The sequence below is a fragment of the Schistocerca piceifrons genome, chromosome 7, assembly GCF_021461385.2.
Source record: "Schistocerca piceifrons isolate TAMUIC-IGC-003096 chromosome 7, iqSchPice1.1, whole genome shotgun sequence".
NCBI classification, from domain to species: Eukaryota; Metazoa; Arthropoda; class Insecta; order Orthoptera; family Acrididae; genus Schistocerca; species Schistocerca piceifrons.
This window is the reverse complement of record NC_060144.1, coordinates 541,328,676-541,356,243: the sequence shown is the minus strand read 5'-3', so window position 1 is coordinate 541,356,243 and position 27,568 is coordinate 541,328,676. Positions and strand designations below refer to the sequence as shown.

At 42.7% G+C, this 27,568-nt stretch overlaps 1 protein-coding gene across 1 annotated transcript in view; it reads left to right on the top strand.

Annotated features, from left to right (window-relative positions):
* The window catches only part of LOC124709073 (protein O-mannosyl-transferase TMTC1-like), a 170,237-nt gene that overhangs the window by 100,777 nt on the left and 41,892 nt on the right, over positions 1-27,568 (top strand). The window contains exon 7 of the mRNA XM_047240721.1: positions 15,829-16,040. Coding sequence (XP_047096677.1) covers positions 15,829-16,040 — 212 coding nt within the window. The remainder of the gene's footprint in view (positions 1-15,828; positions 16,041-27,568) is intronic.

Here is a 27,568-nt window from a genome sequence, read left to right as displayed (position 1 = left end):
GAATCAATACGCAAAGAAGTGGGATACGGAAGTACTAAGGAATGACGAGATACGTTTGAAGTTCTCTAACGCTATAGATATAGCAATAAGGAATAGCGTAGTAGGCAGTACAGTTGAAGAGGAATGGACATCTCTAAAAAGGGCCATCACAGAAGTTGGGAAGGAAAACATAGGTACAAGGAAGGTAGCTGCGAAGAAACCATGGGTAGCAGAAGAAATACTTCAGTTGATTGATGAAAGGAGGAAGTACAAACATGTTCCGGGAAAATCAGGAATACAGAAATACAAGTCGCTGAGGAATGATAATAAATAGGATGTGCAGGGAAGCTAAGACGAAATGGCTGCAGGAAAAATGTGAAGACATCGAAAAAGACATGACTGTCGGAAGGACAGACTCAGCATACAGGCAAGTCAAAACAACCTTTGGTGACATTGAAAGCAACGGTGGTAACATTAAGAGTGCAACGGGAATTCCACTGTTAAATGCAGAGAAGAGAGCAGATAGATGGAAAGAATACATTGAAAGCCTCTATGAGGGTGAAGATTTGTCTGATGTGATAGAAGAAGAAACAGGAGTCGAGTTAGAAGAGATAGGGGATCCAGTATTAGAATCGGAATTTAAAAGAGCTTTGGACGACTTACGGTCAAATAAGGCAGAAGGGATGGATAACATTCCATCAGAATTTCTAAAATCATTCGGGGAAGTGGCAACAAAACGACTATTCACGTTGGTGTGTAGAATATATGAGTCTGGCGATATATCATCTGACTTTCGGAAAAGCATCATCCACACTATTCCGAAGACGGCAAGAGCTGACAAGTGCGAGAATTATCGCACAATCAGCTTAACAGCTCATGCATCGAAGCTGCTTACAAGAATAATATACAGAAGAATGGAGAAGAAAATTAAGAATGCGCTAGTTGACGATCTGTTTGGCTTTAGGAAAAATAAAGGGACGAGAGAGGCAATTCTGACGTTACGGCTAATAATGGAAGCAAGGCTAACGAAAAATCAAGACACTTTCATAGGATTTGTCGACCTGGAAAAAGCGGTCGGCAATATAAAATGGTGCAAGCTGTTCGAGATTCTGAAAAAAGTAGGGGTAAGCTATAGGGAGAGACGAGTCATATACAATATGTACAACAACCAAGAGGGGATAATAAGAGTGGACGATCAAGAACGAAGTGTTCGTATTAAGAAGGGTGTAAGACAAGGCTGTAGCCTTTCGCCCCTACTCTTCAATCTGTACATCGAGGAAGCAATGATGGAAATAAAAGAAAGGTTCAGGAGTGGAATTAAAATACAAGGTGAAAAGATATCAATGATACGATTCGCTGATGACATTGCTATCCCGAGTGAAAGTGAAGAAGAATTAAATGATCTGCTGAACGGAATGAGCAGTCTAATAAGTACACAGTATGGTTTGAGAGTAAATCGGAGAAAGACGAAGGTAATGAGAAGTAGTAGAAATGAGAACAGCGGGAAACTTAACATCAGGATTGATGGTCACGAAGTCAATGAAGTTGAGGAATTCTGCTACCTAGGCACTAAAATAACCAATGACGGATGGAGAAAGGAGGACATCAAAAGCAGACTCGCAATGGCCAAAAAGGCATTTCTGGCCAAGAGAAGTCTACTAATATCAAATACCGGCGTTAATTTGAGGAAGAAATATCTGAGGATGTACGTCTGGAGTACAGCATTGTATGGTTGTGAAACATGGACTGTGGGAAAACTGGAACAGAAGAGAATTGAAGCATTTGAGATGTGGTGCTATAGACGAATGGTGAAAATTAGGTGGACTGATAAGGTGAGGAATGAGGAGGTTCTACGCAGAATCGGAGAGGATAGGAATATGTGGAAAACCCTGATAAGGAGAAGGGACAGGATGATAGGACATCTGCTAAGACATGAGGGAATGACTTCCATGGTTCTAGAGGGAGCTGTAGAGGGCAAAAACCGTAGAGGAAGACAGAGATTGGAATACGTCAAGCAAATAATTGAAGACGTAGGTTGCAAGTGCTACTCTGAGATGAAGAGGTTAGCACAGGAAAGGAATTTTTGGTGGGCCGCATCAAACCAGTCAGTAGACTGATGAACAAAAAAAAAAATCGTATGTTTTATCGTTTAGTTATTATTTTACCCTTTTTAAAAAGTTATGTACATAAAGCATTTATTGTGTTTGTAACTATAATCAATGACTGGTGGTTTACATTTGTAGGTAGTGATAACTGTGTTAACTAGCCAGTGGATTCAGTTATTGCTGCATGTTTTGCAACTGAACGTGTTTTAAAAAATACAAAATATGTCGTTTAATGACCTAAGGTAATAAAATGTTATAGAACAGTGCTGTATACTAACTACAGTTAAATGAATTGGAACCGACAACACTGGTGATAAAAGTCGTACCACCAGTAGTATGGCGAAAGGCCAGGAACATTTCTGCTTTAAAATGGCCTCTCTTGTAAGTTTCGTACGCAGATCCATCATAATTTACACGGTATGGTGCTGAAGAGGGTCACACAGTGACAGGAATATAGATATGCGAAAAACATCATTGCAACTGAGTGCTGTATACAGTCGCCAGGCACAACTGTTTCGGTATGGAATGAAGACTTTCTGATAGTGATACAATGAAACGACTTGCTGCAGTTCTTCCTGCTCCGTCATGCTTCACAAGCTGTATAACCTATAAACCACACAACGGTGACATACTGTGTAAAGATGCTAAAGAAGTGCTGACCACGGTGTTACTGCAGTTTCAAATTAAAGATGTTGTAGGGACTATTTTTTAGAATTAGCAAGATTTTGTACCGTCACACTGCTAAATGAGAAGTGGCTAACAGATCATATGGAAACAACTACAAATTGATTCAGCCATAAACAGATGGCAGTGTAAGGAACCAAACACACTGGATGGAGCAGTGGTTGACACTGGACGTACTTACTGGAGGGACAGCATTCACTTTCCCTTGTAACTATTTACTGCATGTTCTCTATTGTTCCCCTAATCACTCCAGAAGTACGTGTCAGGAAACTTTCTTCGGCTTTATTCTCAAACTGAGTTACTGGTTGCTATATACCTGACGATTTAGAATTCTGCGAAGCGTTACGCATTTGCATTACTTATTTGCTTAGAATTAATTTGAACTTGTAGTATAGGCCACATTTTTGTTGTTTTGGTTTCCATTCCGAAAAATTGTCCGATACATCGTTTTGCACTGCTCTATTCAAGGCAAATATCTTCATCGCTGTATTACTAAAGTAACGATTGTTTGCGGCTTCGAGATATAACCCACAACAAGGAACTGCTTATTATTATTTAAGTATAAGGAATGTACATCATACCTCCCTAGCAGGTATGTGACTGTTAATATCACACCATAAGTTTAGATACGGTAAGGACTGATTTGGAATGATACGCTTAATAACTTCTCCTGCATCCTTCCCCCACCCTCATACAGTATCAACTTAAATTTACGTTTAAATTACTGTTCACCATCGCAATCAAAGTATCCACATAAATTTCGGCCTTCTACTTAACTAGGTTTGGTTTTTGTCTTCTGCTACTGGGTACTGCCACAGGTCGCGCACTAAAACTCGTACTTACAAATAGTCAGTGGCTCTTAAATAGAAATAAATAAACCTGGAAGGCATAGTAAGAAGAAAAACGTTTGTGACTTGATACAGTGAACACGAAATGTTTGCATGCACTTTTTGCTAGCTGTTAGCTTACTACTTAAAATTAGTTGCACTGTTTTTACAGCACAGTAAATATAGCAGTAATTTGTCTGATTCCAACTTTCACACTACGATACATAAGTTTTGCACTAGGATGTGACACACTACTTTTATAGAATTATATTATCATTCTGTTGTAAAAGTGGTAGAGAACAGAACTTCTAACTGCCTTATGTAATGCCTCCATTCAGGCTGCTGACGCAAGTTTGAAGATTTTCGGTGACGGAGTCAGATTCAATAAAATTCTTTTTGGTTGTAAACCATGTCACATCACGAAATGGTGGCTCAGTGTTTCATCTAATATTGTAAGCTGCCATTATGGAAGCATAAAACACTAGTGGAGTAAATTCCCTTGAAATCGAGTAGCTTTGTTTCAGTACTAATTAAAGAAATTCAGTCTAATTTATTGTGAGCTATTACTGAGGCTATTTAAGCTTATTTCTTTGAATTGCTGATCTTGTCTGAATGCAAATATATTTACACGATAAGATATTTGAAATATGTAGATTAAGGATGACGGAACTAATAAACGAAACGCTCGACATGTAATTCCTCTGGCTAGGAAAGTAGCATTGTACTCTACAATCTTGGACATTGTGGCATTAAGAACCAAGGAACACGAGCCAGTAATATGTACGCTAATGTGGAGCGTGGCTATTCCGAGATAGTTGTTACTGAGACTTACGTAATATTACGCAATAATATTTTCGTTATTTTACATTGCAGGTAATTAGGTGGGACAGTGCGCATACGAAGCTGCGCTTACGAAGCTTAGCTTAATTGTAAGGTTTCGTTTCAACGACTGCAATGGTAATCATTATGCATATGATGCTTCTGTTCCGGCAATGCGAGGCTTGCCGACTACGTACCTGGAGCCAGACGTTGGTAGTTACTACTAAAAGTGCAACAATTACAGCTCTGCTACTATCTGTTACTTAGTGCTTCAGCAGCGTTCATGAGATATCGAAAAATTTATGTTGTCTTTCAATGACTGAATATTGCTTTAATGTTGATAATGTCGGTGACTAATTCTAAACATTGGTATTACCCACTATATCAGTTCCGTGCAAAGGTCGGGAGAAGCCAAGAAACCTGGACATTCCCCCCAATGGATATCTTTTCCCTGTTATGTGTTTTCGTTTGAGTAAAGTAATGCCAGCACTCTTGCGCCATGCAGTTCAAGTTGCAAATAATAACGATTGCAATAAATCAATTCTGTGTTTTTATCGTACATCCATAAGAACCGTCTAGAATACTCGGATAATCTCTGTTGGTGCGATATTGTTGGGAATCTCCCATTTGTAGGCTGGGAGATACATAGAAAGGCGTATCAAATAATAACCTGAATTTAAAGCTGTCGGCTGTGGTAGTGCACAGAAATGGGCGCCACCTTGACAGGATGTTGGTGGGGATGTCTAGAACAGCACTGTGATGCCGCAGTTAGGGTGACATGCCGCTCTAGTCAGACCACAATGAGAGAGCAAGAGGTATGGTGCGTAGCGCACAATCACTACGAAAGAAGGCACCAAGCCTGCAATACTGATGGCGAGCCTCCGTGCACAGTTAGAGGGAAGAAATCATTGGTCCAGGAAAAAGCCGCATACCGCAACAAATGACGCCGGTACGACAACGCAAGGCCGCATTCCAAGGCCACAAGGCAAGGGAAAAGCTGAAAGAAATTCACTGGGCAACTCAGGAGCATACTCCTTGTTACTGCTTTTGAGTTATTAGTTGGTAAGATGTAGCCCGCCACGAATTTCTCTACTGTACCAGTCTTTTCGTCTTCTCCATTACTTGCTGGATGTATCTCGATCTGTGACTTCCTCTACAGTTTTTACTGTCTACATAGCTCCATAGTATCATGAAAGTTATGGCAATACTCTCCCTTCTTCTCGTCAGTGTTTTCGACATAGACCCTTCCTCGCCGATTCTGCGTCTCCCAGTGGGATAAACTGATTGTGGTGATTATTTATAATGGAACCGTTTCATTTGGTCCCGTTTTGGTGGGAGTCTACAATTTAACTATGACGCAGTACTGCAGCCCACAGTCCAGAGTTCATCTCCCTGGGCGGCACTGCCTGCCACCGCTCCACGAAGACACCGCCGGCTACAACGTAAGACACCTTCGTTGTCTGTCACGGGCAACCAGCTCTGAGACACAGACTGTAACCATTGTGTTGTCGCAGCGGCTGGTGTGCCAGAGCCGAGGACACACTCATGTAGTTGTCCAGATCGGATGGAGCACTAAAGAACTGTTTTGGTCATTGATGATTTCTCTGAAATCAGCTCCAGCCTCCTCGTGTCACCCTTGCCGTCATACGAGACCAGGGCGCCCCACATGGGGTCGAATGCATTCTGACAAGCATCAAAACGGCCCCCACAACCCAGCAGCAGATGACTGACACCAGATGTGATGGGTGTAGATAGGAAGGCGTGTGGGAGTGGTTACTTGCCGGAAGTGGATGGTGGTGTAGATGACGTAGGCAGCTAACTCTCAGCTAAAATCATGTGTTAACAATCATAAACAAACGAAGAGCAATGTATCTGCAGCAGGCAGATAGCAGGCAACAGCCGATGACCCTTGAAAATAGTGTGCGGCGCTAAACTGTATGGCTCTATCTGTATGTCTCGGACCTTTTTGTGGTGGCTACAAAGAGCCCAGGCAGTCAGTGATCGGTGGTACGTGTGCCGGAGACAGCCGTGGCGGCTGTGTTGTACGTACGGCACTGTCGACACAGACGCGATGTCAGTACTACCGTCCAGCTGCTTTATGACCACGTGCTGGTCCTGGAGGATTTAAACACCACTGCCTGACGCTAACCGTTGTGGGAGAGTCCTTGTTTCGGTCTCGCATCGAAACTTCTGAAACAGGGCCGTTGTTTTAGGTGCAGGTGTCCCCGGAAGCAGGTCAACGCTAAAGTTGTCAAACAGATCAAGGAATGCAGCGTCAACAGATCTTTATTCATGACTGTTGGTGGCGATGGTGGCCCGGAGTTGCATCTGGGTTGTGGCTGATTTCCACACCACTGCTTATGAGTCATTGTTATTACAGTCATAAAGTGATGTTTTATTGTTTTGTGAAGTGCAGAAAATCAACTTGCCACTTTATGTAGATGAGACTGAATATTACTGCAACTTTTGTCAGACAGTAGATAACCACATACCTGCAAAAGTATGAGTTACTAGTAATAGTATCTGCAATGTTATTGCATTACAACATGAACAGAGAGAAGCCGAACACAGTTCATTGGGACACACTTGAAGATATTTCTGCTTCTCTAGATGACTCTCCATCCATGATAACATTCTGTGTTCTTCCCGTGAATTAGTTATTGGTCCAGACACAAATTACGCTTCATACCCTACAAGATCATGCTTTCGCTGATAGGGGATTGAGTTGCAATACTAAAATGCTTTTCAAAAGTCGAAAAATATTGCATGTTTCTGACTACCCTCATCTATGGCGTGTAGGGTGTCATGTTACAAAGGCGTGAGTCGTGTATCATGTGAGAGATGTTATCGGAATCGATGCTGGTTCGCACGCAGGGTGTCATTAAATGATAATGGCCACTTTACAGCTCACTGTTGTCACGTTTATGTATTCCTAATTACGTTGCAAGCTCAAATTCGAAGAGAGGAAGTTTCTCACCGGACTACACAGAAATAGCAGCTCAATGTGACTGAAATTACAGCTTTAGGCATTGACATTGTCTCATCGTCTCTTTTAATACTTACTAATTCTAATTAATTGATAACCCCATTTGGTCATGAACTTTTCTACGTAACTAATTCTGTTTTACACATTTTACCTTAACTTTCTATAATATATTCTTTTGCTTTCATAACAAACACTAATTCTCCCTTTTGATTTTCACACTCGTGACATTGTAACAAAATATGTTGGAATTAACCCATTTATTCTCCTATTCCTTTACGAAAATAATATAATTTTTCTTTCATTTCGTCTCGTTTTCTTAATGATGTGTATCAGATACTTACATAAAATAGTTACCTTCTTATTTAGAATTAATTTCATAAAGTTTGATTATCTGTAAACGCAATTTTCCAGTTACTGATAATAAGATAACTAGCAAGAATAGATATTAAGAATTTAGGTCTCACAGAAACCACGTTGAAATGGGAAAATATGTGACGTGGTAAGTAACTCTGAATGTATTGACACAACTCGTTTGGAAGTTCCTCTTCTCAATAACTATTTTATCTTTTCCAAAAACCAAATATTTCACATGTTATTCGTTATTAAATTTTTCCGATATCCAGAATGTTCCATTCTTAACCCTTCTGTATTTGCAGGATTCAGTTACTTAGTATTGTAACGTAAGTTTTGCTGCTTATGAAAATTCTCATTTGATCTCGGAAAACTGTTAATTCGATAACTACTCTACACAGCAAATTAGCCAAATTTACTGAGGAAAAGAAATTGCCAAGTAAGTATAAGTGGTATTTAGAAACAAACCTATGCAACCTTGTTAATTTTACAGTTATCTCACATACAGTTAAACCAAATTACTTTTTGGCTGACTGTGATTCATTTTTTTCTCGAGGTAAACTAATATGTAACCGGTACTGACAAATTGAACAGTTATCCATATGTTCGTCTGCAAGTAGAGCCACCAGACAACGGTTCCGGAAAACCTAGTCTCGCTATCAACCGGTTAACATCTTACGATCCTTAGAAATCAAAATGTATTATTAATTGGTGCTGTAACGTTTGTTAAGCAGATATGTCGTCTAAATCATATTGCCATTGCTTTTGTCCATATGATCACTTTAAAAGACGGTAAATAACAGCCTCATCAGTAAATAATGTAAGAGGGCTGCTCAGAATGTCTCCTGAATCGTTTATGGATAGGGAACAGCAGAGGCCATATAACATTTCCTTGGGGACGCCAGATACTCGTATTACTTCGGTTTTACTCGATGAGTTTCCGTCAATTACAGCGAACTGTGGCAGATTACTTCTGTTTTACTTGATGAGTTTCCGTCAATTAATGCGAACTGTGACCTTTCGGAAGCGGAACCACGAATCCAGTCGTACAACTGAGGTAATACTCCATAGGCATGCAATTCGATTAGAACTCGCTCTGGTATCTAGAAAAACGGAACCTGCCTGACATCCCCTGTCGATAGGAGTCATTACTTCGTGTGAATAAAGAGCTAGATTTGTTTCACGAGAAGGATATTTTATGAATACGTGTTATTTTTCAATAAAGCATATTCCTTGAGTTAAGTCATAACGTTCGAACACAGCGTATGTTGCAAAATCCTGCTACAAATCGACGTTGGTGAGACGCAGTTCAGTGGATTATTCCTATCTGATATCTGGAGCTCTGGTGTGACCCGCGCAACTCTGCAGTCTTTATGTACGGATCTACCGGCGAGTAAGTGGTTGTACATAATAGCAAGGTATGGCGCAATTGTCTCCTCATACTCTGAAAGGAATCTAACTGGTATGTGTACAATTTGGAACGAAGACTTGGTGTTTATTACATTATGCTTAGCAACACTGAGGGTATCTGCGGCTGAAGTATTCAAGTTCGCTGTTGTCCTTGGTTAAATTTCTAGAATATTTACTTCGTCTTCTTTGGTGAAGGATTTCGGAGAGCAGTGTTTAGTAACTCTGCCTTAATGAAATCGTCGTCTGTAACATGACCATTGCTATCGAGCCATGAGGGTATTGATTGCGTGTTGTTGCTGATGTTTTTTACATCGACCAGAATTTCTTATTTTTCTTTTTATTTTGAGAGATTTCGGGACATAATTTCGTTGTGGGGACTGTTAAAAGCGTCTCGCATTGAAGATCACACTAAATTTCGAGCATCTGTAAAACTTCGCGAAACTTGGGGATTTTGCGTTCTTTTAAATTTGTCGAGTTCCAAATTTTAAATGAAATGAGAACGGTTTTTCTTGACTGCTGTTCTACAACTTAAAAATCTAATGCTGTATTTCTATTCTTATATTATCACAAATAATACTTAGTGCCTAAGTATTAATGGTAGTTGGAACAAAAACATTCGTCCTCTTATTTCGCTGAAAACTGACATGTTTGAGACGGTGGCTCTACACAAAATACAAGCTGATTCAGTCAAAGAAGAAGACAGCAACAAGCCACGGTTGATAATGCCAGTTATTTATACAATTATCCCCGCTATCGGTTTCGAATCGACTGGTTTATCTTCAGACGGATATTTGCACTTGTTGAAAAAAAAACAGTGAACAACGAATTTAAACAACAACAAGTGTAATAAAAAGGGGAACATCCGTTTGAAGATAAACCGGTTGGTTCAAGGAGAAACGGCGCTATTTGTGTAAATAAACAGCATTATCCACAGTGGGTGGTTCTGTTTTCTTCTCTCACAAAAAATGGTTCAAATGGCTCTGACAAGGGGAGGTCGCCAATTGTGAAATTCAGATTCGATTCATACTGCGCATAATAAAAGCTCATGGCCAGAGGTGTAATGTGACAAAGCACAAAGATGCACTTCTCAGCCTTTGCCGAAAAAATCGACAGTTAAAAGAAACTGTTGCCGTGAAATACTCTCTACGGTTAATAATTTTCTATAGCGTCGTGGCGCAGCGGTAAGCGCTCGGGTTCGTAATACGAAGGTCGCCGGATTGAATCTCGCGCCATGCAACTTTTTCTCATTATTTGTTTTTTGTATTTCAAATATATATATATATAATTCCCGCAATCAGTTGCAACAATTATGTATTTAATAAGTTGATGAAAGTCGTTTGTCGTGGAAAAATAATACTTGAAATAAAACGCGAAGTGGACACAATATATATATATATATATATATATATATATATATATATATATATATATATGTGTGTGTGTGTGTGTGTGTGGGTGTGTGTATACATTTGAATTGCAAAAAACAAATAATAACAAAAAGTTTCATGGCGCGAGTTTCGATCCGGCGACCTTCGGATTACGAACCCGAGCGCTTACCGTTGCGTCACGACGCTGTAGAAAATTATTAATTGTAGAGAGTATTACACGGCAACGGTTTCTTTTCACTGTCGATTTTCTCGAAAACGGCTCAGAAGTGCATCTTGGTGCTTTGCCACTTTACACCTCTGGCCATGAGCTTTTATTATGCGCAGTATGAATCGAATCTGAATTTCACAATTGGCGGCCTCCCCTTGTGAGTACTATGCGACTTAACTTTTGAGGTCATCAGTCGACTAGAACTTAGAACTAATTAAACCTAACTAACCTAAGGACATCACACACATCCATGCCCGAGGCAGGATTCAAACCTGCGACCGTAGGGGCGCTCGGTTTCAGACTGTAGCGGCTAGAACCGCACGGCCACCCCGGCCGGCTCTTCTCTCTCAGAAACAACTTTTGAACACTTTGTTGTTGTCACCATCAACTAGTCAATTTACTTCTACAGCAGTTAGAACGTTCATAATGAAGTATTTACTTTCTAACAGATAACCTTCTCAACATTACAAAGAGAGGTACGCATCATTTTCGTTCGCCTGACAATTGTCTGGTTTAGCACTTAGAATTTTTTTCCATTTCCATTCTTGACACGTTTTTGTGACTCACTCTGGCAACAGTCAGTTACTGACACTCTTCTTCTAAAATGTGATTTGTAGAGATCTGATGAGTGTAGAGAAACAAGTGCTGAGATTGTTGTGGAACTTTTCGCTGAGTATGTTGACACTGATAAATTCTTTTTGAGTCTAACTGCTAGTCTGTGTCCTGTGTACCCTTTACAAAGTGTATAGGAGAAGGTGATCATCGTAATGTGTGTTGGGAATAATGGACGTAGAAAGATTCCAAGTTTATCCTAACCGTGTTGTACATATTATTTGACAGTAAGGTTACAAAACTAGCCAACGTCAAGGAGCGGGAGTCTCCAAGATCAGAGCGCTTCTGAGTAATTCAAGCAGAATATGTACAGCACACGGTTGCCGGTGCGCAGTGACCAGTTGTCTTCCAAAGCGCTGGGCGAGTTCACTTTTTTCTTCTTTTTTTTTGCAAGGGGAAGCCGACATTGTTTATCCGTTTATGGCGTGTTGGCGACGCACCGCGATGACAGAAGTGAGGAGCACGCCATGCAGACTTTCTGGAATGATTTGACACAAAATATTCGGTAAAAAATTTCATTTTCGCGAAACTTATAGCTTAATATGTTGGTTTAATGATGACATGCCAATATTTTTCCTAATGATCATAGTCATTGTGATATTTTAAGTCAGACACTGCACGAAATTTGAAAAAGTTTGCGATGAAAAATAGGGGTCGCTATGATTTTGTGTTTCGTGCGTATTACATAGTATGACATTTAATTAACATATTGTATTTTTGTTTTGACTTGGGTGTAGGTCTCTACCTGTCGTCAATCTCGATAAAATCTGATCCTATGTACTGCACTCATTTGCTATCGTCACACCAACCATAAAGCCTGAATTGACATCCATCACATTTCTCATATCTCTTAAGTGGTTTTAGTTATAGAAACGAAATTTTGGTATATGACAGCACGCAAAGAGAAGAGTATTTTGCCTTATGGTTACTTTGCAAAACTTCATTATCTACCGTGTCATTCAGCTAATACAGACGTTTCGACGAAAGATTGTAATTTGTTAAGGGCCATCGATAGCTGTTGAAATGAGAACTTGCTGTGACTTTAGGAACAACGTAATTGAGGGCATTACATGTTTATTTTTGTATTGAAGATGTGTTTTTCATTATCTCCCCAGTTCCTGAAGTAAATGCGTCTGCATTACACGTTAGTGAGTTGACATTGTGTAAGCTCCGCTGTGTTACCGCAAAATAAGCAAATTTTAACATGTCAACAAGAAAAATATAGGCCTGACTCAGAATTATCCTTTCATGACACTTCTCTGGAAGTTTAAGTAAACAAGTCATGCAAAAATAGATCCCTGCTTTTGTTGCATTTCCAACAGAATTCTTTCTAAATAATAACCAAACAGAGGTGACAGTATATACTTTTGGATGGTCACCGTGCAGATCTGTGCATGGAGAGGTTCCAGTTAATTTCCGTTTCAGTCTTCTGACTGATTTGATGCGAGCCACCACAGTTGGTTGGTTGATATGGGGCAGGGGACCAAACAGCGACGTCAATGGTCCCTTCAGATTAGGGAATGATTAGAAAGGGAGTGGGTCATGCTCTTTCAAAGAAAGCATCCCCGTATTTGTCTGAAGTGATTTAAGGAAATCAAGCGCAACCCACCACGAATTCCTCTTCTGGGCCCATCTCTTCTTATCACAATAGCACTAGCAACCTACGTCATTTGATTGACGTATTTCAGTCTCTCTTCTCCGCTACAGTTTTTATCCTCTACAGCTCCCTCTAGAACCACGGAAATTATTTTACTGGTGTCTTAAGACATATTCTATCATCCTGTCCCTTTGTCTTGTCAATGTTTTCCACATTTCCATTCATCGTTGATTCAGCAGAGAATTTTCTCGTTCCTTAACCTACTAGTCTACTTAATTTTCAACATTCTTCTGTAGCACCATATCACAAATGCTTCACTTCTCTTCCATTCTGATTTTCCCACAGTCCATGTCTCACTGCCATACAATGCTTTGCCCCAAACGTACATTCTCAGAAATTTCTTCCTCTAATTAAGGCCCGATTTTGATACTAGAAGGCTATTCTTGACCAGTGATGCAGTTTTTGCCTGTGCTCGTCGGTTTTTTATATCGCCCTGGCCCCGTCAATGCGCATTATATCGCTTCCTAGGCAGCAGAGTTCTTTAACTTCGTCTAATTCGTGATCAGCAATCCTGATGTTAAGTTTCTTGCTGTTCTCGTTGCTGCTACTTCTCAATGCTTTCGTATTTCTTCAATTCACTCCCAAACCATATTTTGTATTCATACACTAGTGGCCAGTAAAAATTGCTACACCTAGAAGAAATGCAGATGATAAACGGTTATTCAATGGACAAATGTATTATACTAGAACTGACATGTGATTACATTTTTACGCAATTTGGGTGTATAGATCCTGAGAAATCAGTACCTAGAACAACCACCTCTGACCGGAATAACGGCCTTGATACGCCTGGGCAATGAGTCAAACAGAGCTTGGATGGCGTGTACAGGTATAGCTGCCCATGCAGCTTCAACACGATACCACAGTTCATCAAGAGTAGTGACTGGTGTATTGTGACGAGCTAGTTGCTTGGCCACCATTGACCAGATGTTTTCAGTTGGTGAGAGATCTGGAGAACGTGCTGGCTAGGGCAGCAGTCGAACATTTTCTGTATCCAGAAAGGCCCGTACAAGACCTGCAACACGCGGTCGTGCAATATCCTGTGAAATGTAGGGTTTCGCAGGGATCGAATGAAGGGTAGAACCACGCGTCGTAACATATCTAAAATGTAACGTCCACTGTTCAAAGTGCCGTCAATTCGAACAAGAGGTGACCAAGACATGTAACCAATGGCACCCCATACCATCACGCCGGGTGATACGCCAGTATGGCGATAACGAATACACGCTTCCAATGTGCGTTCACCTCCATGTCGCCAAACACGCATGCGACCATCATGATGCTGTAAACAGAACCTGGATTCATCTGAATAAATGACGTTTTGCCATTCGTGCACCTAGTTTCGTCGTTGAGTACGCGATCGCAGGCGCTCCTGTCTCTGAAGCAGCGTCAAGGGTAACCGCAGCCATGGTCTCCGAGCTGATAGTCAACGCTGCTGAAAACGTCGTCGAACTGTTAGTGCAGATGGTTGTTGTCTTGCAGATGTCCCGATCTGTTGACTCAGGGATCGAGACGTTGCTGCACGATCCGTTACAGCCATGCGGATAAGATGCGTGTCACCTCGACTGCTAGTGATACGAGGCCGTTGGGATCCAGCACGGCGTTCCGTCTTACCCTCCTGCACCCACCGATTCCATATTCTGCTAATAGTCATTGGATCTTGAAAAACGCGAGCAGCAATGTCGCGATACGATAAACCGCAATCACGATAGGCTAAATCTGACCTTTATCAAAGTCGGAAACTTGATGGTACGCATTTCTCCTCCTTACACGAGGCATCACAACAACGTTTCACCAGGCAACGCCGGTCAACTGCTGTTTGTGTATGAGAAATTGATTGGAAACTTTCCACACGCCAGCACGTTGTAGGTGTCGCCACCGGCGCCAAACATGTGTGAATGCTCTGAATAGAGCATATCACAGCATCTTCTTCCTGTCGCTTAAATTTCGCGTCTGTAGCACGTTATCTTCGTGGTGTAGCAATTTAAATGGCCACTAGTGTATTACTGTTCATCCCAATCAACGCATGCTGTAATTCTTCTTCAGTTTCGATGATGAATGCCATGTTATCAGCAAATCTTATCACTGATCTCCTTTCAACTTGGGTTTTAATTTATTGAAACTCTCTTTTATTTCGTCATAGCATGTATGATGTGTAGATTGAATGCAATTTTCAATCTGAGGACTTCGTTCTTGGTCTTCCTTATTAATTTTAATATTTGCCAAAAATGTGTACACAGGATTCAGAGTAATACTGCACTTCGGCGCTCGGCCTTTCCCCTACAGCAACGGAGCGAGGTGGCGCAGCGGTTAGCTCACTGGACTCGCATTCTTGAGGACGACGATTCAATCCAACGTCTGGCCATCTTGATTTAGGTTTCCCTTAATCGCTTCAGGCAAATGCCGGGATGGTTCTTTTGAAAGGGCACTGCCGACTTCCTTCCCCATCCTTCCCTAATCCGATGAGACCGATGACCTCGCAGTTTGATCTCTTCACCCGAATCAACCCAACCCAACCCACTACAGCACGCTGACTGGCCACGTACAACCCCCATCACTACCGCTCTCCCACGCTTGCACTGCCGGCTGAGCATCTACCTGAAACATTATTCTGTGCGCCGTCTAACACTACGACAAGTCCACGTCAGTTGTGGGAACCACGTAGAGTTATGGGGTGTAGGAGAGTTGCTCGGATGGCTGTTGCCCCCGGTGTGCTTTTTTCCGACTTTTCATCGCACTTCGCGCTGCCCAGACACATATGAGGTGTGTGCCTGGTGTGTGTGTACGTGTACGTGTGTGCAGGAGGGAGAACCGCAGCGCGGAGGCGGTGCGCGTGCTGGAGCGCTGCGCGCGGCTCGACCCCGGCTACCTGCCGGCGCAGCGGCTGCTGGCGCGCCTCTACACCGAGGCCGGCGACCGCGGCAGCGCGGGTAGCCTGCTCGCCAGGCTGGCGCTGTCTCCGCCCACCACCGCCGACCGACTCGCGCTCTACGCCGCCTGGCTGCACGAACAGGGTGCGTACAGTTCGCCTGAAAGCACAGGCCTTAGCGAATGGAGCGCTCCGCTCTCGAGAACCGAAGAGGACAGCTTACACAATCTGAAACACAGTATAGCATCCCAGCTTTTCTCTTCCAGTTTACCTAACTACATGCGTACTTCTGTCCCTTGATAGAGGATGTGTACCTCCTGGATGCTAACCAGTCACAGCAATTCTAAAACTGGACAAGTGTTAGTGGGAGTCCCGCTCTGAGGGTTCCATACAAACTTAATTATGCATGTAGTTAGTTCATCCCAGGAACTGGGAACTCGACTATGTATCCTTCTTATCGTCATCGATACTCGCAATGTAACAGTCCCAGGAATTCCAGAAGTTCGAGAATGTTTTAGGATTTAAGACTACATTTTAGTGCAGCTCGAAAGTGAACCGTGGATTTACTTTCAAAATCTTTTCTTAAAGAATTTACTTTATTTACTAGCGATTGATCAAGAACATTAACACATTTAACCCCACTATGTGAGCGTGTAAGTAGTTGCCAGTGGGTAACTGATGAAAACAAATTTATTTCTACAAACGGAAATTTTATTCCTAAAAACCCTTTCTTTTTTTTTTAAATGTAAAGATTGTAATCAGGAAGCACACTTTAAATATCAAGTTACAATTTATTCAGAGGCAGAAATAACAATTTTTTTTTTTTTTTTGAGGGTATGAGCTCTTGGGCTGAGAACTTTGCCGCTCCCTTTTAACACAACCGTAGTCACGACCGCTCACAACATCCTCTGAAAGACTACACTGGTGCAAATCTGCAACACAACAGATTACTTCAAACTAAAAATTTTAACAACTCACACAAACACATAAACTATGGAACCCATAGGAGGGATGTAAATGGTACAAAACACTCACATTAAAAAAAATTACTTGCCACGGGAAACGCAACTCGTTTCCTTTTTTTAAGAAAACCTCTTACGGTGGAAGGGTCATAACTTTAATGCTAAAATGACCATTTAAATAAAAACCCATTAAATGCAGTCTTACGCAAAATGTACAAACATGCTCTACATTACACATATACCGCCTCTCAAGATGATAACCATAATAAAAACATATATCAGGAATTCGGCCTCTACACCTTAAACAATAAATTTGTTAGCACCGAATCCGACAAACATGACAGAGGCAGCTAGTAACGTATGGCAGATTGACAGGGGGATTACTGGACAACCCGAACCGCAGATTGCTCTAACCCGCTCCTACTCCACAAGGGTAAAACGAAGCTCCCAATTTATAAATAACCACCTTCCCGCGGGTGGGCAAACAGAGAATAATGGTGGGACGACCCCAAAACACAACGGCTGGTGACCTCACCAAGAAAACAAGTAGAATTTAACAAGTAAATGAAACAACATATCACTTAACTTCTAATAAACTGCAATTTGTAGCGAAGACCTAGCGCAGCACCACCAAATCGCTCTCCCGCACCGTCCGCTGCCAGCCGCTTCAACGGACGCAGGAAGGCGCGCCGATCTCCCGTCTCACGGCGTCGCAGCTCGCACCGGCCAGCCCGATGTCGTCGTTTGACTCCTGTTGCTCTCATGTTGACCGCGGAGCCACCACCCCTTCTATACGGCGCGGCCCACTGGACTCACGTGGGGACCTCACATCCGTCGACGCTCAAGGCGGACAAGTCGTCTCGTGTCTCAGTGCGCGACCGACCAACCGATCCATCCAACCGCCAATGACCGTTGCCCGAGCAACTCGAGCAGACTGGCGGCCTAAAGCGCAGACTCAGATGCAGGAACTCAGCCCCGACCGGGTGACCACTAGCTGAGATCTGTTACTGGCGCAGTGGCAAGACTCTCATTTTCTGGCTTCAAAGTTTGATCCAAACGACAGACATACAAGCACTCCGACGACAGACAGACACTAACTGCCGCACAAACGCGAACGAGAGACAGACCAGCAACTGGTGACGCGAGACTGACCCGGCCTCACTCCGACTGACCAACTGCCGAGCTCATAGCGCTCCTTAAATGCACGTGAACAGGCAGCCTTTCCACTTTCCCACCAGAGGGAGACACCAAAGCTGCGATTGCCACAGCAGCGCCACCGCCAGAAACGGAAGGCGACTGCTTCACACAACGCGCTGCGGCGCGCTCTTCAAAACAGCAGTTTTTTCCACGGCTCAGAAAGATGTGCGGTCAGCATGGCGGATTCTTAAGTGAAAGCCCCTTAGTTCGATTCCCGGTGGGCTCGAAGACTTTTACGCTCGTGAACTTCATGATGATTTGTACTTACATTCGCATCGTAATAACAGACATTCCATTGTTCAACTGGCAGAAAGACCACCTCCCGGAAGCAAATAAATTGAAAAATAAAAGTTTCTAAATTTGTTGCGTAATTTCCGTTCGGTATTGTAATTTTCATTCATTTCATTAATTTTGGAGTTATATTAGCATATTATGCTAACTGGTAATAGCAGATGGATTGACTTGGTCTGCTCTAATCCCTGTTGCGATTAATTGTAAGGTTTGATAGAAATCTCTGGAGAAGCAAACGGTACAGCTGGCCATGGTGCTATTCTTGTTACGCAAATGTCGAATTGTTCCGTGGAAGGTTTGAACAGATATTTTACGTGATATCAGAAGTTCATCCCAAACAAAGGTAGTTCAATATTGTATTATTTAACGCAATTACTCTGCCTTGGAATATTGTAGATGCTGTACGTGCCGTAGACATAGACTGTAAGGGAATCTTCCTATGTATTGGGTGGGTGCATACGATCGTAGCGTTTTACCATATGTTTAATAAACGCTACAGATACACATAACAGAGTCTTTAGTTATCAGTAATACATTCTCTTTCGCTATTTACAACAGTCTGCCAACGCTGGAGAAACTTTTCGATTAAACAACTGTAGGAGTCACGTGATTTACAGGCCAAGATCTCGTTGGGCCATGTTCAAAGCTCATTTTCGTCCAGAGAGGAAGTTGCTTGAAGGTTGCTCGATAAAGAACGGAAAAGGTGAAAATGTGCGGGCTCAAGAATAACTTGGATGTGGAGTGACTTCTCATCCCAACTCCTGTGTATTGTTTTTCGTCAGTCTGTCAGAATGTGGATAGGTACTATCGTGGAGTAACATCACTTCTCGCTGACTTCCAGATCGGTGTTCTCAAATTAAGGCTGCAAGGCCTCTCAGTTACTGACAAAGAATTTTCTCATTGATGGTTATACTTCGCGGAAGTAATTCACAGTACATCACACCGTCGGTGTTCCACAAGATGCATAACATCTTTTGTGGATCCGCGCAGGTCTTTCTTGTGGGGAGTTGCTGCTTTTCATTATACACTATTGGCCATAAATATTGCTACACCAAGAAGAAATGCAGATGATAAACGGGTATTCATTGGACAAATATACACTCCTGGAAATGGAAAAAAGAACACATTGACACCGGTGTGTCAGACCCACCATACTTGCTCCGGACACTGCGAGAGGGCTGTACAAGCAATGATCACACGCACGGCACAGCGGACACACCAGGAACCGCGGTGTTGGCCGTCGAATGGCGCTAGCTGCGCAGCATTTGTGCACCGCCGCCGTCAGTGTCAGCCAATTTGCCGTGGCATACGGAGCTCCATCGCAGTCTTTAACACTGGTAGCATGCCGCGACAGCGTGGACGTGAACCGCATGTGCAGTTGACGGACTTTGAGCGAGGGCGTATAGTGGGCATGCGGGAGGCCGGGTGGACGTACCGCCGAATTGCTCAACACGTGGGGCGTGAGGTCTCCACAGTACATCGATGTTGTCGCCAGTGGTCGGCGGAAGGTGCACGTGCCCGTCGACCTGGGACCGGACCGCAGCGACGCACGGATGCACGCCAAGACCGTAGAATCCTACGCAGAGCCGTAGGGGACCGCACCGCCAGTTCCCAGCAAATTAGGGACACTGTTGCTCCTGGGGTATCGGCGAGGACCATTCGCAACCGTCTCCATGAACCTGGGCTACGGTCCCGCACACCGTTAGGCCGTCTTCCGCTCACGCCCCAACATCGTGCAGCGCGCCTCCAGTGGTGTCCCGACAGGAGTGAATGGAGGGACGAATGGAGACGTGTCGTCTTCAGCGATGAGAGTCGTTTCTGCCTTGGTGCCAGTGATGGTCGTATGCGTGTTTGGCGCCGTGCAGTTGAGCGCCACAATCAGGACTGCATACGACCGAGGCACACAGGGCCAACACCCGGTATCATGGTGTGGGGAGCGATCTCCTACACTGGCCGTACACCACTGGTGATCGTCGAGGGGACACTGAATAGTGCACGGTACATCCAAACCGTCATCGAACCCATCGTTCTACCATTCCTAGACCGGCAAGGGAACTTGCTGTTCCAACACGACAATGCACGTCCGTATGTATCCCGTGCCACCAAACGTGCTCTAGAAGGTGTAAGTCAACTACCGTGGCCAGCAAGATCTCCGGATCTGTCCCCCATTGAGCATGTTTGGGACTGGATGAAGCGTCGTCTCACGCGGTCTGCACGTCCAGCACGAACGCTGGTCTAACTGAGGTGCCAGGTGGAAATGGCATGGCAAGCCGTTCCACAGGACTACATCCAGCATCTCTACGATCGTCTCCATGGGAGAATAGCAGCCTGCATTGCTGCGAAAGGTGGATATACACTGTACTAGTGCCGACATTATGCATGCCTGTTGCCTGTGTCTATGTGCCTGTGGTTCTGTCAGTGTGATCATGTGATGTATCTGACCCCAGGAATGTGTCAATAAAGTTTCCCCTTCCTGGGACAATGAATTCACGGTGTTCTTATTTCAATTTCCAGGAGTGTATTATGCTAGAACTGACATGTAATTACATTTTCACGCAATTTGGGTGCATAGGTCCTGAGAAATCAGTACCCAGAACAATCACCCCCGGCCGTCATAACGGCCCTCATACGCCTGGGCATTGAGTCAAACAGAGCTTGGATGGCGTTTACAGGTCCAGTTGTCCATGCAGCTTCAACACGATACAACAGTTCATCAAGAGTAGTGACTGGCGTATTGTGACGAGCCAATTGCTCCTCTCCCATTGACCAGACGTTTAAAATTGGTGAGAGATCTGGAGAATGCGCTAGCCAGAGCAGCATTCGCACATTCTGTATGTACAGGACCTGCAACATGCGGTAGTGCATTATCATGCTGAAATGTAGGGTTTCGCAGGGATCGAATGAAGGGTAGAGCCACGGGTCATAACACATCTGAAATGTAACGTCCACTGTTCAAAGGGCCGTCAATGCGAACAAGAGGTGACCAAGACGTGTATCCAATGGCACCTCATACCGTCACGCTTGGTGATACGCCAGTATGGCGATGACGAATACACGCATCCAATGTGAGTTCACCGCGATGTTGCCAAACACGGATGCGACCATCATGATGCCGTAAACAGAACCTGGATTCATCCGAAAAAATGACGGCTTCCCATTCTTGCAACCATGTTCGTCGTTGAGTACACCATCGCAGGCGCTGCTGTCTGTGATGTAGCGTCAAGGGTAACCGCAGCCACGGTCTCCGGGCTGATAGTCCATGCTGCTGCAAACGTCGTCGAACTGTTCGTGCAGATGTTGTCTTGCAAACGTCCCCATCTGTTGACTCAGGGATCGAGACGTGGCTGCACGATCCGTTACAGCCATGCGGATAAGATTCCTGTCATCTAGACTGCTAGTGTTACGAAGCCGATGGGATCCAGCACGGCGTTCCGTATTACCCTCCTGAACCCACCGATTCCATATTCTGCTAACAGTCATTGGATCTTGACCGACGCGAGCAGCAATGTCGCGTTACGATAAACCGCAATCGCGGTAGGCTACAATCCGACTTTTATCAAAGTCGTAAACTTGATAGTGCCCATTTCTCCTCCTTACAAGAGGCATCACAACAACGTTTCACCAGGCAACGCCGGTCAACGGTTGTTTGTGTATGAGAAATCGGTTGGAAACATTCCTCATGTCAACACGTTGTAGGTGTCGCCACCGGCGCAAACCGTGTGCGAATGCTCTGAAAAGCTAATCATTTGCATATCACAGCATCCTCTTCCTGTCGGTTAAATTTCGCGTCTGTAGCACGTCATCTTCGTGGTGTTGCAATTTTAATGGGTAGTAGTGTATTAGCATAAAGACAAATCGTCACCAGTAACGACTCAGGATAGGAATGGTCGGTATTTTTCACGAGGTAATTGACGGCGAGCAAGCAGAGATGTTCTATGGCCAACCGCTATTGCATGTGATATTGGGCGTCGAGCGTGTGGTACGCACACACCCGACTTTCGAACAGTCCCATTGCATGCAAATGTCGTACGGTGGTGGAACGATCACAGTTCATCACATCTGCCAGTTCTCGAGTACACTGACGTGGATAATTTTGAATTAATGTAGTTGAACGATCTTCATTAAACCCCAAGGATCTTCCTGAACGTGGAGAGTCACTAATGCAAAAACGATCCTCCTCAAAACGAGAAAACCATTTTCTTTTCGTGCTGTGTCCTGTGGCATTGTCCCCACACATGGCGCAAATGTTACTGGCTGCCTCAGCTGCTGTAGCCCCTCTACTGAACTCCAACAGAAGAATGTGTCGGAAATGTTGCGAAGTCTCCACTTGGCACTCCATTTTCTAATGTCGACAGTCCACTCACCATCTCCAAATGACAAAATGAGAACGTGTAAACTCAAATTGCAACAGTAAACTACAAATAAAAATGGCAATTAAATAAACCCATAGTAACTGGGATACCAAAATTCAGAATAAACACGCTAGAAACTCAGCCACCAATTTAATAGTAATAAGTTTCGTATGCTAAACGTACATTGCTTCAAGGTCGATTCCTCTCACTGATAATAACAAAATTTAAAACGTTTTAACACGGGAAAATTTGAAAATTTGTGGTGGTATGTGGATCGTAAATAGGACTATGTGGTTCACTGTAAACTGTCATAGAGTTCTACACAATACGGAAGACTGTCCTTTTTAACTGTTCCAGTGTTGTTGCATGCATTTCCCGTAGCGGAATTGGTTACAACCAGCAGCTCCCACACAAATTTCGTGAAAACACTCCTTGTACTTATCACTCCTAAACCATTCCTTTTTCTTCGTAGATCTAGGGTCATAATATTTGATATGTCAGAAACTATGAGGTACGTTTTCTTATTCTGAACCAGCTTCAGGTGATGATGAATACTCTTCTGACTTCGAAGGCTTCCCTTCAACATCCAGCGCATTTCTGCAACCTTTGACCTCCTTTCTTTGAGAGTTTGAAAACGCAATTTCCTCTTCCCCTTGCACGAGTGAGATGAACTGGTGAAGTCAGATAGCAAGCTGAATTTTTCTGCTCTCGCACGTGTGGTACCGGTGGTTTTTGTTGGGATTGACAAAACAGAAGACAATGATGAACATGACGTTCCTGAGCTCTGACTTTTGGTATTTCTTGTATGTATAGGAATGCAAGGCGTGGGTTCCTTTTAGATTCTGTTGTAGCATATCACTCAGGGATATGGACGAATGAAGAAATTTGAGTGATGGTATTTGGCTGGGACTGAAGGGGACAATTCCCATGCTCTCTAAATCACCTCCAGGTCTCAAGGAGATGGCGAAAATTTTAACAAAAAACGAATTTCAAATGGAGGCTGAGGGACCATTGAGCAAAAGTATGCTACATGAAAACTTCAGCAAAGAGGAAATAATACATATTATGTTCCGTTCAGCTCACCGAAAAATGGTTCCAGTACTCATGGGTGACTGTAATTGTACAGAATAGACTGATTTATTCATTTTTAAATCCTTTATATATACTGAAAACGTAGATGACCTCAGGAATTTCATCATTTCTAAGCAGTTGGCTTTTCCAATCAAGGGAGTCATTTATTCGTGGTCACAAAAACGTAACATTTTTTTCGTTTTGTATATCACTGTTAGAGACGATTGTTTTTTGTTTTTTTTTGTTTTTTTTTTATAAAGTTCTGTGAGGTGTGCTGAACTAGTTATGATGAGTCTGGTTAAAATTAAATGACAGTTCGCATGTCTTCAACCTTCCGTTGATAATTTCAAATACTTCATTACCTTCCTTTTCAATAAAATGGTTACTGCTTTTGTTTATTTCTATACTTGTATCATCTGCAAACATATTCGCCGCCAATCAAAATTTCATCATCGTCTCCCTTGACTGTCTGAATAATTTCTTTTATCTCATACATCTATTCAGTCTCTACATCATTTGTGACAGAGCTTGTCGACACATAAACTCTCACTAGTGTAGTAGGTCTTGCCTTTGCGACTATACTAGGATGGGACAATACATTGTCTATGTTGTTCACAGAAATTTTCCTGCTGCCCTATGTCTCATTAATTGTCAGATTTACGAGTAATCCTGCATTACCCATATTCGATATTGTGTTGGTAAGCTTGTAGCAACCTGAGCAAAATTCAGTCTATCCTGCCATTCACTATTTTTCACTATACCTAACATCAACCCATCCAACTCTCCTTTAGAATTCTCTAACCTACCTACCCAATTCCACATTCCACGTCCACGTTTTTTTTGATGAAAACATCGTCATGAGTAGTCATCACTCAGAATCCCAATGGGGAATATTTTACCTCCGGATATTTTATCCACAACTTCATGTCTTCTGGAAACGGATTCAGTTTCCTAACCGTTTACATTGCCATTGTATTAAGTCCACGTTGAATAATGTTACAAAGCAACTATTCTCACATTTGCCATGTTATTGGGATATAGCATCAGTGAGCACACTAAATTTGAGTACAGAGATTTTGATTTACTACTTACATGTATTATTTGTTGGCTAAACGGACTGTGACAGTTACGTCAACCCCAATAGCTTATATAACTCCTTAACCGATTACTGTGTCAGTACGTAGGAAGAGAATGACATAGGAGTCGAAACAAATTTAAATAAACAGTATGTATACAAGGCCAGTTTAGCCACTTATTAAACTATTGTCCCTACAATTGGCCTCTCCATCGACAACCATCCGAAATGTTTGTACCTACGGTATGGCTGTCTCTTCCCGTAGAGGCGCTCAAGGCTCCCTGTCCGCCCCCCCCCCTCCCCCTCCCCTCCCCACCCCCGACTCCCGCCGCCCCATGGCTATACACATGGTTGATTAGTTGGATTATCCAGTACACGGTATTTCTTATTCTTCTCAGCCTCTATACATCCACAGCTGCATATAGGCCTCTTTCAAATCTTTCTGTACTAGCCTTAGCTGGGCATTGTGTATGCCGCCTCTCCATCTCGCCAGAGATTGTCCGACACTTTTCTTTGACTCCATAGGACGCCACTGCGTCAGTGTTTTGGTCGTTTGAAGGTGTTCCAGGCCAAGTGCCCCGTCCTGCTCAGCGCCACTTCAGTCTCACTAAGAGCTCCCCGCTCTTCTCCTTATTAACTCCTTCTTGATCCCGTCTCTCAGACTCACTCCAAGATTTGATCTCTCTCTGCTGCTCTTTGACAGACCCGAAGTTGATTAGCGCTGCTTGTTGCGTCACTGTTCCGAGCCCGCATTTTGTAATTAGCAGGACGCATGTGTCATAAACCTTCCTTTTAAAATTTCTAGGATTTGTCTATTGGCGGAGAATGTAACAAAATTTCTCGAATGCCATTCACATGAGACCAGTTTGCCGGATGATCTGTACTGTCTAGTTATCTTACCTCAGTTGTATTTTACGCCAGAATAAATGTATTCGTTTACTACTTCCAGAAAATGGTTTTCAGTGGAGACGCAATATTGACGGGTCTCAGGAATTTGGTCTCTTGAAGGTTAATTTTGAGGCCTACAGAATGGAAAACTTTTTTTCTCAGATAATTTTTGACTGTTTGTTTGTGCCACTCCTCAAAAGGATATCATCTGTGAAATGAAGATGGTTGAGAAGGTTTGTGTCTATGTTACATTTTCTCACGGAAACCTTTCCAGTGTTCCAGTCTTCCTTTATTCTCACTTGTAGAGAAGACATTCTCGTAAATGTGTTGGATTATGTTGGTATAACTTTAGTACTGCCCAGGTGTCGGTGATGCTGAACGTCTTCTGGTAGTATACGAAGGCATGTGAAGACTGATATTACAACCCTTATACTTCTCTGTCAGTATGTGTACTGCTGGCTTAAGTAAACGTTCTGACACAGGTCGTTGGTAACGATTTCTGTTAGTAGTTTGTGAAACGTACAGAAAGGTTTAAAGGGGTTGTAATTATCGATGTTCTTGTAGCCACCTTTCTCGGAGAGGAAAACGAATTCTCCATTTTTCCATCATTCTGAAATCTTTTCTTCCTCGAGACATTTATTTCATAGTGTAGAAGTGTACCTCCTGCTTTATTAAGCAACTCTTCCGTGATTGGACTTTCAATTCTTGAGTTGTTTGAGAGCCACGAGTATTTCCATTGTATTTTTATCGATGGATTCCATTTCTTCCGATGTCACATTCCTAACAGATGTTAGTGATACAACAAACAGCTTTGGTCTGTCACCGACTGCAGAGTTTCCAATGAACGTCTGCGACAGTTATTTTAATTTTGTCTCCTTCAGTTAAAACTTCTCATCGACCATATCCCTTCAGTTACAGCTTCTCGTCGAACTGTCCTAAATTTGTGGAATAGCTTGCCTTCTCATTGACTGCAACGAAGGACAGTTTTATGCACACAGTCTTTGATGGCCTCCTCGATCAGACTTGTGTTAATAGGTAACAGTATCAACGAAACTAATCACAATGTATACAACAAAAGTGAGTGAACACTGTTAGATAATAAACTGAGTTTTGCTGTTGAGATATAATACTACATTCGGTGGTCAAATTAAAAAAAAAAAGAGTTGCGTTACTAAGCAAAACGATCGGCAATATGCAATGAATCTATTAATCACAGGTCGTTATCTAACGCTACAAGATACATTTTCAAAACAGCGCGTTTATAATAAGCTCAGTTCATACAAATTAAACGAGAAAAATCTAAATACCGGAAAAGAATAAACTTAAATAATTGAAAGCGAATTATTTATATTAGTTACTGGGTGTATAAATAAGGAAGAGAATGAAGTTACATCAGACTGAATACGAAGGAAAGCAGGTAAGAAATGTAAGAAGTGAACAAAGCTTACATAAGGTTATTTCAGTGCATCACTTTTCGATAAAGAGATTCAGAAGAGACTGAATGTTATACGGAAACACAAAATAAGTCGCTCAACACTAGGAGAAGAGGCACGTGCTGCTAATGTTGGTGTGTAACGAATTCATTTCAAATGATTTTTCCCCAGGGCAATTTGACTTAGTATGAAAAGCCACTTCATTTACTAGCGTGCAGTTTTGCCTTGAAAATTACAGGGTGTGTACCCGTCGAAATATCGGCGATTGTCGACGACGTCACCCGGTTGCATTCCCTTAAGTTATTTGAACATTTGAGATGTTTATACATAAAGAAATGTTCAGCTTGGTTAAAGTTCAAAACCGGTTCGTTCTGCGAGCCTACTACAATAATATTTTCTGTATA